The sequence below is a fragment of the Ambystoma mexicanum genome, chromosome 10 (genome assembly GCF_040938575.1).
Source record: "Ambystoma mexicanum isolate Mex_15411 chromosome 10, UKY_AmexF1_1, whole genome shotgun sequence".
Taxonomy (NCBI): Eukaryota; Metazoa; Chordata; class Amphibia; order Caudata; family Ambystomatidae; genus Ambystoma; species Ambystoma mexicanum.
The window spans coordinates 1,307,243,598-1,307,259,209 of NC_090932.1; the positions used below are offsets into that span (position 1 = coordinate 1,307,243,598).

General features: G+C 51.9%; 1 protein-coding gene across 1 annotated transcript in view; it reads right to left on the reverse strand.

Annotated features, from left to right (window-relative positions):
- Positions 1-10,181: 10,181 nt before the first annotated feature.
- LOC138493019 (P2X purinoceptor 2-like) overlaps positions 10,182-15,612 on the reverse strand; it is a 155,523-nt gene continuing 150,092 nt past the window's right edge. The window contains exons 3-5 of the mRNA XM_069620268.1: positions 15,122-15,193; positions 12,074-12,149; positions 10,182-10,228 (exon numbers count right to left, since the gene is read on the reverse strand). Of these exons, the coding sequence (XP_069476369.1) occupies positions 10,182-10,228; positions 12,074-12,149; positions 15,122-15,193 (195 nt within the window). The remainder of the gene's footprint in view (positions 10,229-12,073; positions 12,150-15,121; positions 15,194-15,612) is intronic.

A 15,612-nucleotide genomic window follows, 5' to 3' on the forward strand; every position in this document is an offset into this window, starting at 1 on the left:
GGCCCTGACTATCCTCCTCCTCCTCCTTTGGTAGCCCACTGCCACTGCTGCTAAGAACGGTATGTTCATCCTGGCGTCTGAGCTTGTTATTGTTAAAGTCCGCAATTTATGCTTAGCGCGTGTTCTAGGCGAGCGTGTGACCCGCGCAGCCCTGGAATCCTGTTGCCAGTCCAATAGCGTGTGGAAATTCACACGCACCACGGGATACAGCGTGTGACCCGCGCAGCCCTGGAATCCTGTTGCCAGTCCAATAGCGTGTGGAAATTCACACGCACCACGGGATACAGCGTGTGACCCGCGCAGCCCTGGAATCCTGTTCCCAGTCCAATAGCGTGTGGAAATTCACACGCACCACGGGATACAGGTTCGCTGACGTACTTGCGTGTGTAAGTGGCCGCGCACCCATTAAATACACGTACATAGGCCAATCGCGTGTACGCGCACTTTTGTCCAATTACACGCGATGACACTCTGACGTGCAGTATCTCCACGTGTGCCCCGTCATCACGTCCTGAGTGGGGAACACCCGTGCGGGTCACGTCACAGACGCGCTTACGCGCTGAGGGACTCTGGTCCAATAGAATCGCGTATGCGTGCTGACGCGCTTACGCGCTAAGGGCCTTTCCTCGGATTTCACGCTGACGTGCAGGATTTTCACGTGCCAAATCACTCCGTATCAAGCTGGCCACGCGAAAACACACGGAAGCCCACGCTCCTGCCCAGAAGGCCGAGTTACTGCCCCCCAGTGCCCCGAGCAGCCTCCCACGTGCCATCTGCTGCTGCCTGCCTGCCTGCCTGCCTGCTGCCACCGTGCCCTGCCATTTGGTGCCTGCACATCAGCCATCTGCAGGGGTCCAGTTGCTGTGTCCACCCCTGCTGGAACTGAAGACTCCCGACTGGTATTACATCGCTCCACAGCCCAGCCCCAGGACCCAGTTGCCCACCCACACCTGCCTCTGGGGTTGCCATGTCGGGCACTTCCACATCTGGCACCAGTGGCAACCCCAGGCCAGAGGGGCAGAGGGGCACCAGCTTCACTGTCACCGAAGTTGGTGTCCTGGTGGAGCATGTCCTGGGGCAGTATGATGCCCTCTTTGGATCGTCCCGCGCCAGCAAGGAAGGACGGCAGAGGATCTGGGCCGACTGTGTGGTTGCCATCAACGCGGAGGGGGTGGCAACCCGTGACGTCCTGAAGATCAAGAAGCGCTGGGAGGACTTGAGGTCCAGGACCCTTGTGAAGGCCCGGCGCCTCGTGGAGGGGGGCCGGGGCCGCATGAGTACCATCCAGATGAGGGTCCTGGAACGCGTACGCCCAGCGCTCCACGCCCAGATCCTTGAGAGGGAGGCCCGTCTGGAGTTGAGCGGTAAGTGTCCATGCATTACTGTGTGAGACAGGGCATGTTGCGGTGTGCTGGTTCTATGATACTTGCCTGTATGTGTGCCATAGCCCATGTATGCATGTATGTGTGCAGGGACATCATGGTAATGCATGTGCGACCAGTGATGTGTGATGCACATGGTTGTTGCATGTGTTGAAATGCCGCATGGGGAGCCCTAATCAGATTATGAACATGAGAGCATGCCAGTCTCTGTACCTGAACATGGGTGGGGGTGAGGGATGGGTGCTGATGCCAGGTACATATATGGTAGCCATGTCTGTGTGCCTGACCTGCGTGTCTGTGACTTGTGCATGCCATGGATGCATGACACATGTGTGTGACAATGCAGAGATTCAGTAAAGCAGCAAAATTACCCTTGTATCCGCTGTGTTTGGTGTGTTTGGGGCCAGATGGATGTGACTGAGGTGAAGTGTGTGCATGTGATGGGCATGAGGCATGATGCATGTGAGTTACATATCATTGAATGTTTCAAGAGTCCATTGGACATGCATGGAAATGTCCATGGCATGCACCATGCCTGTTACTGTGTGTGTTTTGCCTGGACTGGCCCATGTGTTGTGGAGGGACATGATGGAAGTGTACTTTGACAGTGGTGCTCATCTGCTATTGCTTCCTGTCTAGGGGACCATTGTACAGTGCCCTGATGCTTGTGTTCTTTGTCTCCCTCTACGCAGCGGCTAGTGAAGAAGAGGGCGGAGACGGCGCTGTGGAGCAAGGCGGCGGGGATGCCCCCACGGCTGCAGCGGAAGGGGTGGGTGAGCCCCCACAGGGGCCTGCTACGGTGGGAGACGGTGAGGAGCCATCCAGGTTGGTGGTTTGCACAGAGGAGGAGGAGGCCGCCACTGGGGCACACATGGGGCCTGGTGGGGGCATCCCTGCTGGTGCAAGTGGTGCAGTCCAGGGCCAGGGGCAGGAGGCAGCACAGGTCACCGTGGAGGGGCCTGTGCATGTCGCTGTCCCTGACCCTGTGAGTGCACCACCATGCACCAGCAGGGATGCCCCGTCCCAGGCCTGTCCGCAGGTAGAGGGGATGTCCATGTCACCTGACTCCCCTCCACCTGCGGACGTGGGAACCCCTGGCCGTGCGGAGAAGGTCCTGATTGGGGTCGCGTTGCGCACGGCTGTGATTCGTGATGCCGTGCGTGCTTCCCGGGAGGAGCACGCACGTCATCACGAAGTGCACCGTGCCGACGTGGCCCAATTGGGATCGGCCATGTTCGGGGGTTTCCTGCATGTGTTGGCCAATGTGGCGGCCCTCTCCTCCTCTGTGCAGGCTATCCACCAGTCGTTCTCCTTGCCGTCTTCCAGCCCAGATGCCACCAGGGCCCCCTGTGGACCTGCCCCGACCAATGCAGCCAGCTCGGTGGGGATCCCATCCCTGCCACAGTCGGGAGTCAGAGATCCAGCAGGGGTGGACACCAGAGCAACTGGACCCCAGCAGATGGAGGATGTGACGGCATCATCGGGCAGGGCACGTGCACGACGGCGTCGGTGGTTTCCATCAGCCTGGATGCCGTCGTGCTGGCACAGGCAGTTGCGTCGGAGGCAGCAGCAGGCTCAACGTGGGAGGCATCATGGCTCGGAGCCATCAACATCAGGGGTGCAGGCATCGGCCGGAGGGCAGGAGAACCCTGGAATGGGAGTGGCTTCCGTGTGGGAGAGGTTGTGCCAGCGGATAGGTGCGGAGCGGCAGCGGGCAGAGGAGGAACGGCTCACGATGGTCAGGGCGGAGGACTCCATGCGGAGGGCGCTGAGGCGGGCTGAGTGCCTCGAGGGTCTTCGCAGGGAGTTTGAGCTTGACACTGCGTTATCCCTGCGGGACCTCGGGGCCAGGGAACATGCCCGCCTCCAAGCCATTGACCAGGAGTTCGAGGATGCCCTGGCCCATGACAACAACCAGTGAGCCGTCCGAATAGCCCGTTGCCTTTGTATATAGTTGTATAGTTAGGGTTAGGTTTCCTTTGTTTTTTTGAATTCTTTTTTGGTTGCGATTGGACAATGCACCACTTTTTTGTATATAGTTCCCTTTTTAGTTAGTAGTCAGTTAGGTTTAATTTGGTAGGGCTCATGGACCCAGGATGATCTTCTTGATTGGCTTATTTTAATTTTTCTTAATTTTTTCTTGGACATTCATCTTGTTTTGTTTGATTTGCTTTGTGTTTTTTCTTATTTGCTGTTCAATACATATTATTTTTTTAATCTTCAATGTGTCGTATCATCTCATTGCTTTCAGGCATGTCATGTTGGGTGTTTTGTCATTCACTTGCAGCCATTGTGTGTGACAGACATGTGTTAAATTGCATTATTTACATTGGGGGTGTAACATGTAATTGCCTTTGATATGTGGGTGGGTGTGATAGTTGGTTGGGCCTTTTGGCAGGGGAGGATGGGCATTACGGACATGATTGGGGAATGTTGGGACCCAGGTGCAGGGGGGCATGGATTGGACATGGGTGGGGGCCTGCTGGCAGGTGCCCCTCAGTGCTGGGGGGTGGGGGTGGTGGGAGACATGAGTTGGACATGGGTGGGGGCCTGCTGGCAGGTGCCCCACAGTGCTGGGGGGTGGGGGTGGTGGGAGACATGAGTGGGGCACTGGTGGAGGGTGACCCTGCACTGCTGGGGTGTGGGGGTGGTGGGTGACATGAGTGGGGGCCTGGTGGAGGGTGACCCTGCACTGCTGGGGTGTGGGGGTGGTGGGAGACATGAGTGGGGCCCTGGTGGAGGGTGACCCTGCACTGCTGGGGTGTGGGGGTGGTGGGTGACATGAGTGGGGGCCTGGTGGAGGGTGCCCCTGGTGGCTGGGGTTTGGGGGTGGTGGGAGACATGAGTTGGACATGGGTGGGGGCCTGCTGGCAGGTGCCCCACAGTGCTGGGGGGTGGGGGTGGTGGGAGACATGAGTTGGACATGGGTGGGGGCCTGCTGGCAGGTGCCCCACAGTGCTGGGGGGTGGGGGTGGTGGGAGACATGAGTGGGGCACTGGTGGAGGGTGACCCTGCACTGCTGGGGTGTGGGGGTGGTGGGTGACATGAGTGAGGGCCTGGTGGAGGGTGACCCTGCACTGCTGGGGTGTGGGGGTGGTGGGAGACATGAGTGGGGCCCTGGTGGAGGGTGACCCTGCACTGCTGGGGTGTGGGGGTGGTGGGTGACATGAGTGGGGGCCTGGTGGAGGGTGCCCCTGGTGGCTGGGGTTTGGGGGTGGTGGGAGACATGAGTTGGACATGGGTGGGGGCCTGCTGGCAGGTGCCCCACAGTGCTGGGGGGTGGGGGTGGTGGGAGACATGAGTGGGGCCCTGGTGGAGGGTGCCCCTGGTGGCTGGGGTTTGGGGGTGGTGGGAGACATGAGTTGGACATGGGTGGGGGCCTGCTGGCAGGTGCCCCACAGTGCTGGGGGGTGGGGGTGGTGGGAGACATGAGTGGGGCCCTGGTGGAGGGTGCCCCACAGTGCTGGGGGGTGGGGGTGGTGGGAGACATGAGTTGGACATGGGTGGGGGCCTGCTGGCAGGTGCCCCACAGTGCTGGGGGGTGGGGGTGGTGGGAGACATGAGTTGGACATGGGTGGGGGCCTGCTGGCAGGTGCCCCACAGTGCTGGGGGGTGGGGGTGGTGGGAGACATGAGTGGGGCCCTGGTGGAGGGTGACCCTGGTGGCTGGGGTTTGGGGGTGGTGGGAGACATGAGTTGGACATGGGTGGGGGCCTGCTGGCAGGTGCCCCACAGTGCTGGGGGGTGGGGGTGCAAGGGGACATGTGTTGGTGTTCATTAGTTCAAGGAGACATGTGCCTTTGCTGGGGGGCATGCCCATGTTGGGTGGGCTGCCTGCGGGACATGACCAGGGATGCAGGGTAGTCCCCTGTGGTGTGGGCTGCCTGCAGGGGCCGTGGAGGGTGTACAGGGTACACCTGGGAGGAGCCACACTGTCAAATCACATGTGGAACTTCCCGCGCACCCCTGAAATACACGCGCCCAGGCTATTCGCGTGTGGAACTTCCCGCGAACCCCTGAAATACACGCGCCCAGGCTATTCGCGTGTGGAACTTCCCGCGAACCCCTGAAATACACGCGCCCAGGCTATTCGCGTGTGGAACTTCCCGCGCACCCCTGAAATACACGCGCCCAGGCTATTCGCGTGTGGAACTTCCCGCGCACCCCTGAAATACACGCGCCCAGGCTATTCGCGTGTGGAACTTCCCGCGAACCCCTGAAATACACGCGCCCAGGCTATTCGCGTGTGGAACTTCCCGCGCACCCCTCAAATTCACGCGCCCAGGCTATTCGCGTGTGGAACTTCCCGCGAACCCCTGAAATACACGCGCCCAGGCTATTCGCGTGTGGAACTTCCCGCGCACCCCTGAAATACACGCGCCCAGGCTATTCGCGTGTGGAACTTCCCGCGCACCCCTGAAATACACGCGCCCATGCTATTCGCGTGTGGAACTTCCCGCGAACCCCTGAAATACACGCGCCCAGGCTATTCGCGTGTGCAACTTCCCGCGCACCCCTCAAATTCACGCGCCCAGGCTATTCGCATGTGGAACTTCCCGCGAACCCCTGAAATACACGCGCCCAGGCTATTCGCGTGTGGAACTTCCCGCGCACCCCTGAAATACACGCGCCCAGGCTATTCGCGTGTGGAACTTCCCGCGCACCCCTGAAATACACGCGCCCAGGCTATTCGCGTGTGGAACTTCCCGCGAACCCCTGTAATACACGCGCCCAGGCTATTCGCGTGTGGAACTTCCCGCGCACCCCTGAAATACACGCGCCCAGGCTATTCGCGTGTGGAACTTCCCGCGCACCCCTGAAATACACGCGCCCAGGCTATTCGCGTGTGGAACTTCCCGCGAACCCCTGAAATACACGCGCCCAGGCTATTCGCGTGTGGAACTTCCCGCGCACCCCTCAAATTCCCGCGCCCAGGCTATTCGCGTGTGGAACTTCCCGCGAACCCCTGAAATACACGCGCCCAGGCTATTCGCGTGTGGAACTTCCCGCGCACCCCTGAAATACACGCGCCCAGGCTATTCGCGTGTGGAACTTCCCGCGCACCCCTGAAATACACGCGCCCAGGCTATTCGCGTGTGGAACTTCCCGCGAACCCCTGTAATACACGTAGCCCGCTCCCCCAGGCCCGATCGCGTGAGGAACTTCCCGCGCACCCCTCAAATTCACGCGCCCAGGCTATTCGCGTGTGAAACTTCACGCGAACCCCTGAAATATACGTAGCACGCTCCCCCAGGCCCGATCGCGTGAGGAACTTCACGCGAACCCCTGTAATACACGTAGCCCGCTCCCCCAGGCCCGATCGCGTGTGGAACTTCACGCGAACCCCTGAAATACACGTAGCCCGCTCCCCCAGGCCCGATCGCGTGTGGAACTTCACGCGAACCCCTGTAATACACGTAGCCCGCTCCCCCAGGCCCGATCGCGTGAGGAACTTCACGCGAACCCCTGTAATACACGTAGCCCGCTCCCCCAGGCCCGATCGCGTGAGGAACTTCACGCGAACCCCTGTTATACACGTAGCCCGCTCCCCCAGGCCCGATCGCGTGAGGAACTTCACGCGAACCCCTGTAATACACGTAGCCCGCTCCCCCAGGCCCGATCGCGTGAGGAACTTCACGCGAACCCCTGTAATACACGTAGCCCGCTCCCCCAGGCCCGATCGCGTGAATAACTTCACGCGAACCCCTGTGATGCACGTACCCTGCAAATCGCGTGTGACACTTCCCGCGCACCCCGGTATACATGCACACGTATTTTTTGTCAGCGGGTGTCAGTGTTTGTGGGTACCCCTTTGCACGTCATTTTTCCTGGAGGGCCACAGTATGGGACATTCATCATGGCAGTATATAGGTGCTATTTGTTGGCGCACCTTTTGGCGCACATTTCTTACAGCCGCAGAGACGCTACCGCCTCCTTTCTTGTGGCGGTCGTGTTTGTGCCTGTGCGCTGGTTTGAGCGTGCGCTTTTTTCCCCTATTCTATTCCATGAATACGTGTTGTAGGCGAGCGTGTGGGCGTTCCGCGCACTTGTGCCCTGTACTTCCCCCGTGACGCCCACGTTTTGGCAAGTTGTTCCCCATTCCGAGTGTTACGCCCGTGTTCCGCCTACTTTTATTGCGTGCGCCGCGCTATGTGCGAATTTCGCTGTGGCCTGTGCGATTTTCGCTGTGACCTGGCGCACGCTGTTAGATGGCCTGTGCGCCAACGTGCGCCAACTTGCACCGCGCACTTTTTTTTCGCACATCCGCTGGTTTTCTCGCGCACGGCCTTCCATGAATCGACGTGCGCTGCTTTTCGTGCGATTTTCGCACGTTCACTGCGATTTTCGCTATTCCACTGCGATTCGCACGTTTTTGCCCACTTGCGCCGCGCTAATTATTCCATGAATCGGCCTCTTAATCGTAACCAAACTTATGAAATTGAACAACTCCAGGGCGCCGGGACCCGATGGCATTAGCAATTCAGAACTCAAAAAACATCCCGAACTGTGGGCAAACTTTATGAGTAAGCTTTTCTCAAATTGCAACCAGTCGAAAGAAATCCCATCTACCTGGAAAAAGGCAAACATCGTCCCAATCTTTAAGAGAGGTGCAACCGATAATCCAAATCAGTACAGGCCGATTGCTCTTTTGGATGTTATGGGAAAAGTCTTCTCGTCCTTTGTGTTGGACGACTTCCAGAATTGGGTTCGTTCAACTAACTCTATGGATCCCTTCCAGAATGGTTTCGTCAGAAACTCAGGGACAACCACAAACATTCTGCTTATGAGTGCCCTGAAAGCAAAAGCGATACAAGGTGGTCTTCCGATATATGTTGTCTTTATTGACCTGGTCCAAGCCTTTGACCAGGTCAACAGACAACGTCTCTGGGTGAAATTAGAAGCGAAAGGATGTCCGGCTTCAATTCTAAATCCCATAAAGGCTTTACACCAAGGAACTTCCATTCAAGTCCGCCTCAGCTCGGATGGACGTCTGTCTGAGAAGATCGTGACAGCCAGAGGAGTTAAACAAGGCTGTCCCCTGGCACCCTCTTTATACAACGCGTACATTGCAGACTATGGGGAATCAGGTCTTGCTATCAGACATTTTCCACCTGCGTTGGGAGGAGAGAAGATTGACCGTCTATTATATGCTGATGATATCATCCTGATGGATCTGACACCCATCGGCCTTCAGCGCCAGCTGGATAATCTGGTATTATATATGTCAGAAAATAATCTCCGGCTAAATAACGAAAAAACCAAAGTGCTCGTTCTGGGCAGGCAAGAAAAAAAGAATCAAAAATCTTCTTGGCATTGTGAGGGTAAGAGACTGGAAACAGTACAAGCTTTCAAGTATCTGGGAATCACAATTAGCAATGACAGAAACGAAAAGACCATGCTAGATACACTTTGGATAAAGCTAAAGAACCTCACAGCACAAGCAAAGGCGGTGGATAGGAGGCATGGCCGCTTCTCAATAACTCCCATCTTGAGATTCTACAAGGCCAAGGTGGTGCCTGCTCTGATATATGGCATAGACGCAATGCCACTGGTCCCGAATTCTATCTGGGTGAAATATGAACGTTTTTTTTGGCGAAACGTCCTGGGCCTAGCGACATCAACTCCCATGGCACTAATAAGGAGGGAACTCTGCGTATCATCAATGTTGGCAATCAAAATGAGAGCCACTTTGATCTTATATCGCAAAGTTATCAACAAACCGGAAGCACGAGTGCTAGACCTCATTCGTAAAGAAATCATAGACGGAGATAACTGGATGCTCGCGGAATGGGAACAAAATAATCAAACAATCTTGAAAGAACTGGACCTGTTTATAGAAACTCTAATCCAAAACCCAAACAGAGTAGTGAAAAAACTGTTTGAAGCGGACTGGATTCACACGCAAGAGATGGCCAACGACTACTCACTGACAGCTAGTTTGCCAAACGCTCCAATGAAGCTAAAAGCAGTCCGAGGCTACCTTCACAAATTTCCGGATAAGAGACTTAGTCGCTTATTTCTACGATTCAAACTAAACCAACTGAAAACGAATGAGATTTTGGCAATTCGTAAACAAGCTCAAACGAATTTATGTCGCTTCTGCAAATCAAATGAGCACATAGAAGAAACCACAAAGCCTCTGATAATGGAATGTCTAGGTTTGGTAATAGAAAGGCAACGCTTTCTCACGGACCCACTGAAACATTATTCAACACTAGACGTGGAAAACCTTTGGTCACTATTGAATAATGGGAAAAACAAGAGATGCGTCATTGGAGTAACCTTGTTTCTCAAAACACTGAATCTATAGCAGAAGAAACTGAACAGGAGAGGTATGTTTCACCCCAACTGTGATCCCTCTTGAAAGATCCATCTTAATGTATGGATAGAGACTCATTATCAAAGAAGAACTGCGACAAAAGTAAAACTTGAACTCATTACATAAGTCCAATGGATTCAGGACTAATTATCAATTACAAGCCAAAGCAAGGACATGTTCACACAAGCTGTAGACAGGAGTTTACTAATGCTTTTCTGTTTTGTAAAAATTGTTATACAATTAAATCAAAAATTAAAAAAATAAATAAATAAGCTTCTACGGCATCATTGAGGTTGACAAAAACACCCACCAAACCTCATGGTGGGGAGATGATTTACTGACTGGCTCTATAGAGTGCAGACATAGGCAAACTGTAAGGAAGGAAAAGGGAACACATTCCCGGTTTGCGTCCACTCAGACATTGAAAGACCTTCGTACATTCACGCCAGGAACCTGTCTCCGTCGATACTAGTGACCCATTTACATGAAGATCTCTTTTACTGCTGTACCAGGGGGTGTAGGAGACCCTATTTAGGGAAGCAAGATTATGGCAATAGTTTAGGATTATGGACATTCCGAAGGGAAGAGCGCATGTACACCTCAAGCAATCTTTGCGTGAAAAGTGATAGAAATGAAATATCTGACAGACTTTTGATATTACTCACTGTGCATGTTGACCCCACCGCAATGCATGTTGAGGCTTTTTCTTAAAATGTCAAGAATTATATTATGACAGCCGTGCCACACAGCCTGACTGACGACCCATGACCCAATGCAATGTCATAGTAATGATTATCCAGAGCAATCCTTGGTGAATAATGTTTCCCCTATATTTATTTACTTTTTTTATTCCCTTTTTAGTTGCATTTTTATTTTTTACCTATATATTTATTTACTTATTAAATGTAAGCCACTTCGGAGGGCTCCAGTGCCTCACTTAAAAGGTGCACATAGTAAAAAAAAATGTTTTAAAAAAAATATACAATTTAAAGAGAAATTAAAGCAAGAGGAAATGCAACGTTCCAATTTCTTAGGTTGATGAGCATTTTTATTTTACAGAATACCTAACATTACTGCACTTTAAACTGTGGATTTTCAGCCAGACTACATTTCTTAACGGACTAACATGGCAGTGGGTAGTGCCCCAGTAGGAACATTGCATTGTGGGTATGTGTCATGTCAGAATTCAGATATGTCTTTTGTCTCTGAGCAGTACAGCAGACATGAACCAGTGAGAGAATGAATAAGCAAGGGCATTTAACATTTTACAGTCATGGGCCTCCTTTTGCAACGCCTATGGTTTCCAGTTGCTTTTCTCCTGTGACGAGGGACTTCTCTATTGTAAGGCAATGATAAGCAGTGCTTAACATGCCATCATCACGGGGGCAACACATTTTTTCAACAAGAAACATTCTGGCCCTTTGTTAGGCAGAGGCAGCCAAAAGCCACTTTGTCTAGAGCAGTGGAAGCCCTTGCACGGCCTTGCTTGAGAACCTTAACTTTCGTAGGAGCCATCTAGCACATCTCTGGAGTTCATATCAGCAGACCTACTGGATGCCGTCCACCGTTGCGCAGAAACAACTAAATAACTGATGGTGAGGCGTTCTGTGACATGCTAACCACCAGCAATTGTAGCCGTGGCGCCGATGCTCTACTTTGAAACTCCAGTCACTGCCTTGAGTTTGCTTCTACAACTTTTTTTTATCAGTTTTAGACTTAACACATGATTTAGTTCAATATTGGCCTGTGATTTCCTCAGGTACCACGTTCATGTCAATTTACTTTCTGTAATGCCAGAATGATGTCAAAAGGCATGCTTTGCCAGGCTGCTTCCCTCATGACTTTGTGAAATGACATCATTCTTTACAATAAGGCTTTTAAGTCACGACAACCAAATCACCACCAATTTCTGAGGTGCCCAGATTACTCCACATCACCGGGTCGTCGTGTTTCAATAGTGTGTATTAGGCGCACTATTACTATTATTATTATTATTATTATTTATTATTCCGTTTTTATTACACGCATCACGCCCATGGGCATCAGTGCGCACATCGTAGCTTTTGTTAAATAAATATTAATTATGACTACAGCTCTCATAACGCATTTGTTTGTTAAACGAAAGGGGAGGTTAGTGCAGTCACATGTATTTGGATGCAATACATCACGGGCTTTAAGCCCACATATAAAAGAAGTATTGCCTCTTACACTGGGTATCAGAGGGTTCCTGTTGTCTCCTGCAATGTCCCTCAAAGGTTTCTCCCAGCATTCTGTGCGATGGCTCCCACAGGGGTGCGCCTAACTGTGGCAGAATGAGTGGCCATTTCTTTCAATGGATAATGGGTCAACACACGTTTAGGGAAAGCACTTACCGTTCCCCAGCATATACATCTCGCCCCGCACACAGTCCGCATCAGAGCTGCAGTTGGCATTATGAACTTTCTTGCTCTGAAAGAGATGGGCATCAAGGAAGGAGGGAAGATGGGGAGCAGGGGGAGGGGAGAGGGTGAGAGAAAGACAGAGGGGGAAAAATGAGTGTTAGGTGAGAGAGGAATTTAGAATGGGAGTGGTTGCTACCATTCAATGAAATGCGACTTAGAAAGCTACTGCATGGTATTATATATGCATTGCTTTGCCAATAGAAGGTAGCAGAACATCAATTAGTTTATGGAATGGGATTAGGATCAAGACAGGGAGATCTAAGTGGGAGAGAGGAAGAGAAATGCTGAGGTTGAGATAAGTGATGTGAGATCCAAGGAAGAAGAAAGATGCATGCAGCATTAGAAAAAGGGTTAACAGACGACATGAGATTGATATACATGTAAAGAGTGAGAGAGAAAAGTGAATAAAGAAGTGGAAAGGAAAGAACTTGAGAAAAATGTGAGATAAAAAGAGTGAGCACAGACTGAGAGATAAAGCAAAGACAGAAAGGGTCTGGTGTGAATAATCAGCACATAGGGGATGGGAACAAGTGAGAATAAGATGGAGAATGCGAGGAAAGAGAGGCGGCGATATACGGGATGATGTTGAGGGCCAAAAAGAGATCGGGACGGTGAAGGGAAGGGAAGTTTGATAAACGAGTAAAGAGGGCTGACGGGCACATAAGTGAGGGGTTGAGGATCTGTGTTTTCAGCATGCTTTAATTTCTCTCAGTAAAGCCAGTTCTTGCTTTCTGTGATCACAGTATGAGAATTGACTGCGAAGACCGATGACAAAACTTTCCTTGCATAACACACAAAGACACTGGCGATAGACACAGGCACTCCTAATGTAATCTGCATACAAGCACTCTCAGTCCATGCAGACTCACTCAGTCCATTTATGTATGTATGTTGGTACTATTAGTATTTACTTTCATTCTCCATTCGCAGAGGCCCTCTCAGCTCTGGGCTATGCTCCATTTCCCAGGCTGGCAAGCTAATTATAAAACTCTATGAGAGCAGTGGTGAGGCTGCACCAAAAACGGTCTTAATGTATTAGGGTGGAGCGCAGCTGGGGATGGGGATGGACAGGCTCCTATCTCTCCGATTCCTCTGCAAGGGTGGCTGGGGTGGGATCACACGGTATCCTCAGATCTCTCTATAGTGGAACTAGAAGGAAAGGAATGGATTACTGGCCCCAGAGAACAATGACCATGAATTTCAAAATGTCAAAGTTTTCCTGCAATACAGGTTCGGGGCCTAGGAGACGCGACAAGAAACCGGGTTAGTGACAAAGCAGATGCAGTGGAAAAATGATCACTATAGATTATACCAGACCTTGCAGCACTTTTAAACCTTGAGAACGATGTAGGGAGAGGTGAGCCACTTACTCCTCTCAGTAGGGACATCAGAGAGCACAGGACTCGCTCCTGAAATCTTCTTGTACTAGCAGGCCAGGAAAGACAGAGAAGACGCAGAACTGTTCAGTCTCACAAAAAAGTCCATGAACCAAACATATTTAAGATGGCGCTGACCCTCGTTCTGACTTTTGAAGCCTTGCTCTGAGCAGAAATAGGCAATCATGAATGTTCCCTAATTGTCCGATCTGAATTAGTCGTAAAACCCGGGTAGGGAGGTATCACTACACAGTATCCCCAACAAAAATATCGACGTAGATATGGGCGTTTGGCTCGCCATAGGTGATATTTTTGTTGGGGATATCATGTGGGAGCGGGGGTTGCGGGGGTGTCCCCCGCACATTAAAAAATTATGCAGGGGTTTCAGGGGTGTCCCCCGCAGCGTCCATGTGTGAATTTCACTGCAAAAATATGGCAATATTTTTGCATTGCGATATTTTTGCGGCGGAATTAACACATGGAACCGGTAGCAGTTAAACAATGGGGTGAGAATGGGGAGGGACAGAGCCTCTGCTGGAACGATAAGAGAGAAAGAGACAGAGATAGAGAGTGAGAGGAAGAGTCGGAGGAGATACTTCCTCAGCGACTCACTGATGCAAGGACAGAGTTCTGCACATTCAGAAGTGTGGGGTTCACAGAAAGACGGCAGAAGAGGAAGCTGTGGTGTACACACACCCGAACGCTCAACTCCCCCGATTGCAAGCAGGACTGTGGAAGCCGCCCACGGAAAGAATGACAAGGATGCTGGTTTAAGCTTCAGAGCAGCTGGGGAAAGCTACTAGTTTCAAGACTGAGAAAGTGCTTCAGTTGGGGCCTTTCAAGAGGCTGGAAGCCAAGAATAGAAACTCAAACCTTCTGAGAAGGGAACCAGAGGGCAAAAATCCCCCCCACACCACCCCCACTTGCAACCTATAGGCAAAGAAGGGCCTGTGACAGGGCAAAAAAAGAATATAGTCTTCCTGACAAGAACCCAAAGAAAGGGAGAGAAATACATCAGCCACATTCAGGCATGAGGAAGGTCCAGGAGGGATCCGACCAGACAACAACAACTGAAGCAGAAGAAGGCTCTATTGAGGGAGAGGAGCAGGGGATGATACAAGACGCCATGCTATAAGAACAGATGACATTGGAAGACACCCTGATATAAGGGAAGGGAAGTGTAAGCTGTGAAAACCAAGTCTAGACAGGGGTGGCAGTGGCGCTACTGAGGCCTAACATTGAAAATGGGGGAGAGTTGGATCCTGGCTGGCTCTACATTACAGTTACCAGAATTCCCTGCTGCCACTGCCTGGTACATACCAGAGGGATTCAGCCCTGCACACCTGCATCCAATCAGCCTCCCTGATGATTGCTGAGGCATGGAAGCGCGCTAGGAGGAGAACAACTTTGGATTGTTTGAGCTTACTGCAGCTGGGACCCGGAGTAGCGCCCCTGCCACCCATCACTTAAACAAATAGTGGGTCCTGCTCACTGTCTTCCAGGTCAGCACTTTTAATTAAGGATGACCCAGTAGTGTTAAGATCTGGCTTCTTAGTTACTATTATAGCCAGCCTGATTTTTTAAATTACTGCTTCCCTCTTACCTCAGGGCACCGGCCAAGCGTCTGCAATGCAGTGCTCTCAGTCCTGGTGATGATGGTGAAGATGCTGCCACCCTACAGAGGAAGGTAGAAGTACAAGGAGACAGTCAACACAGCGACAGTCAGATAGGCAGCCAATGAAGCCGAGGGAATCAGATGGCCAAAGAGATAGGCAGAGATATAACAAAGAGAGGGATGGACAAGGAAGGTTTAAGGCAAACAGACAGCCAGAAGGACTAGGAATTAGATGGATAGACAGACACGTGAGAAAAAACCAACAGTGTGACCAATATAACCAAAGGAAGATGGATGCAGAACCATGATATAGAAGTACAACCATATGAACAAAAAATGAAATGGATAGATATCCAAATGAGCAAAGCGCAAGGCATTGAGAAACCCAGAAGAACATAGAGTGAGACAGTGGCACAGCATATAGCAAATATTGGTACAATCATACAGTCAAAAGAGGAGACAGGGAGAAAAACAGAGTA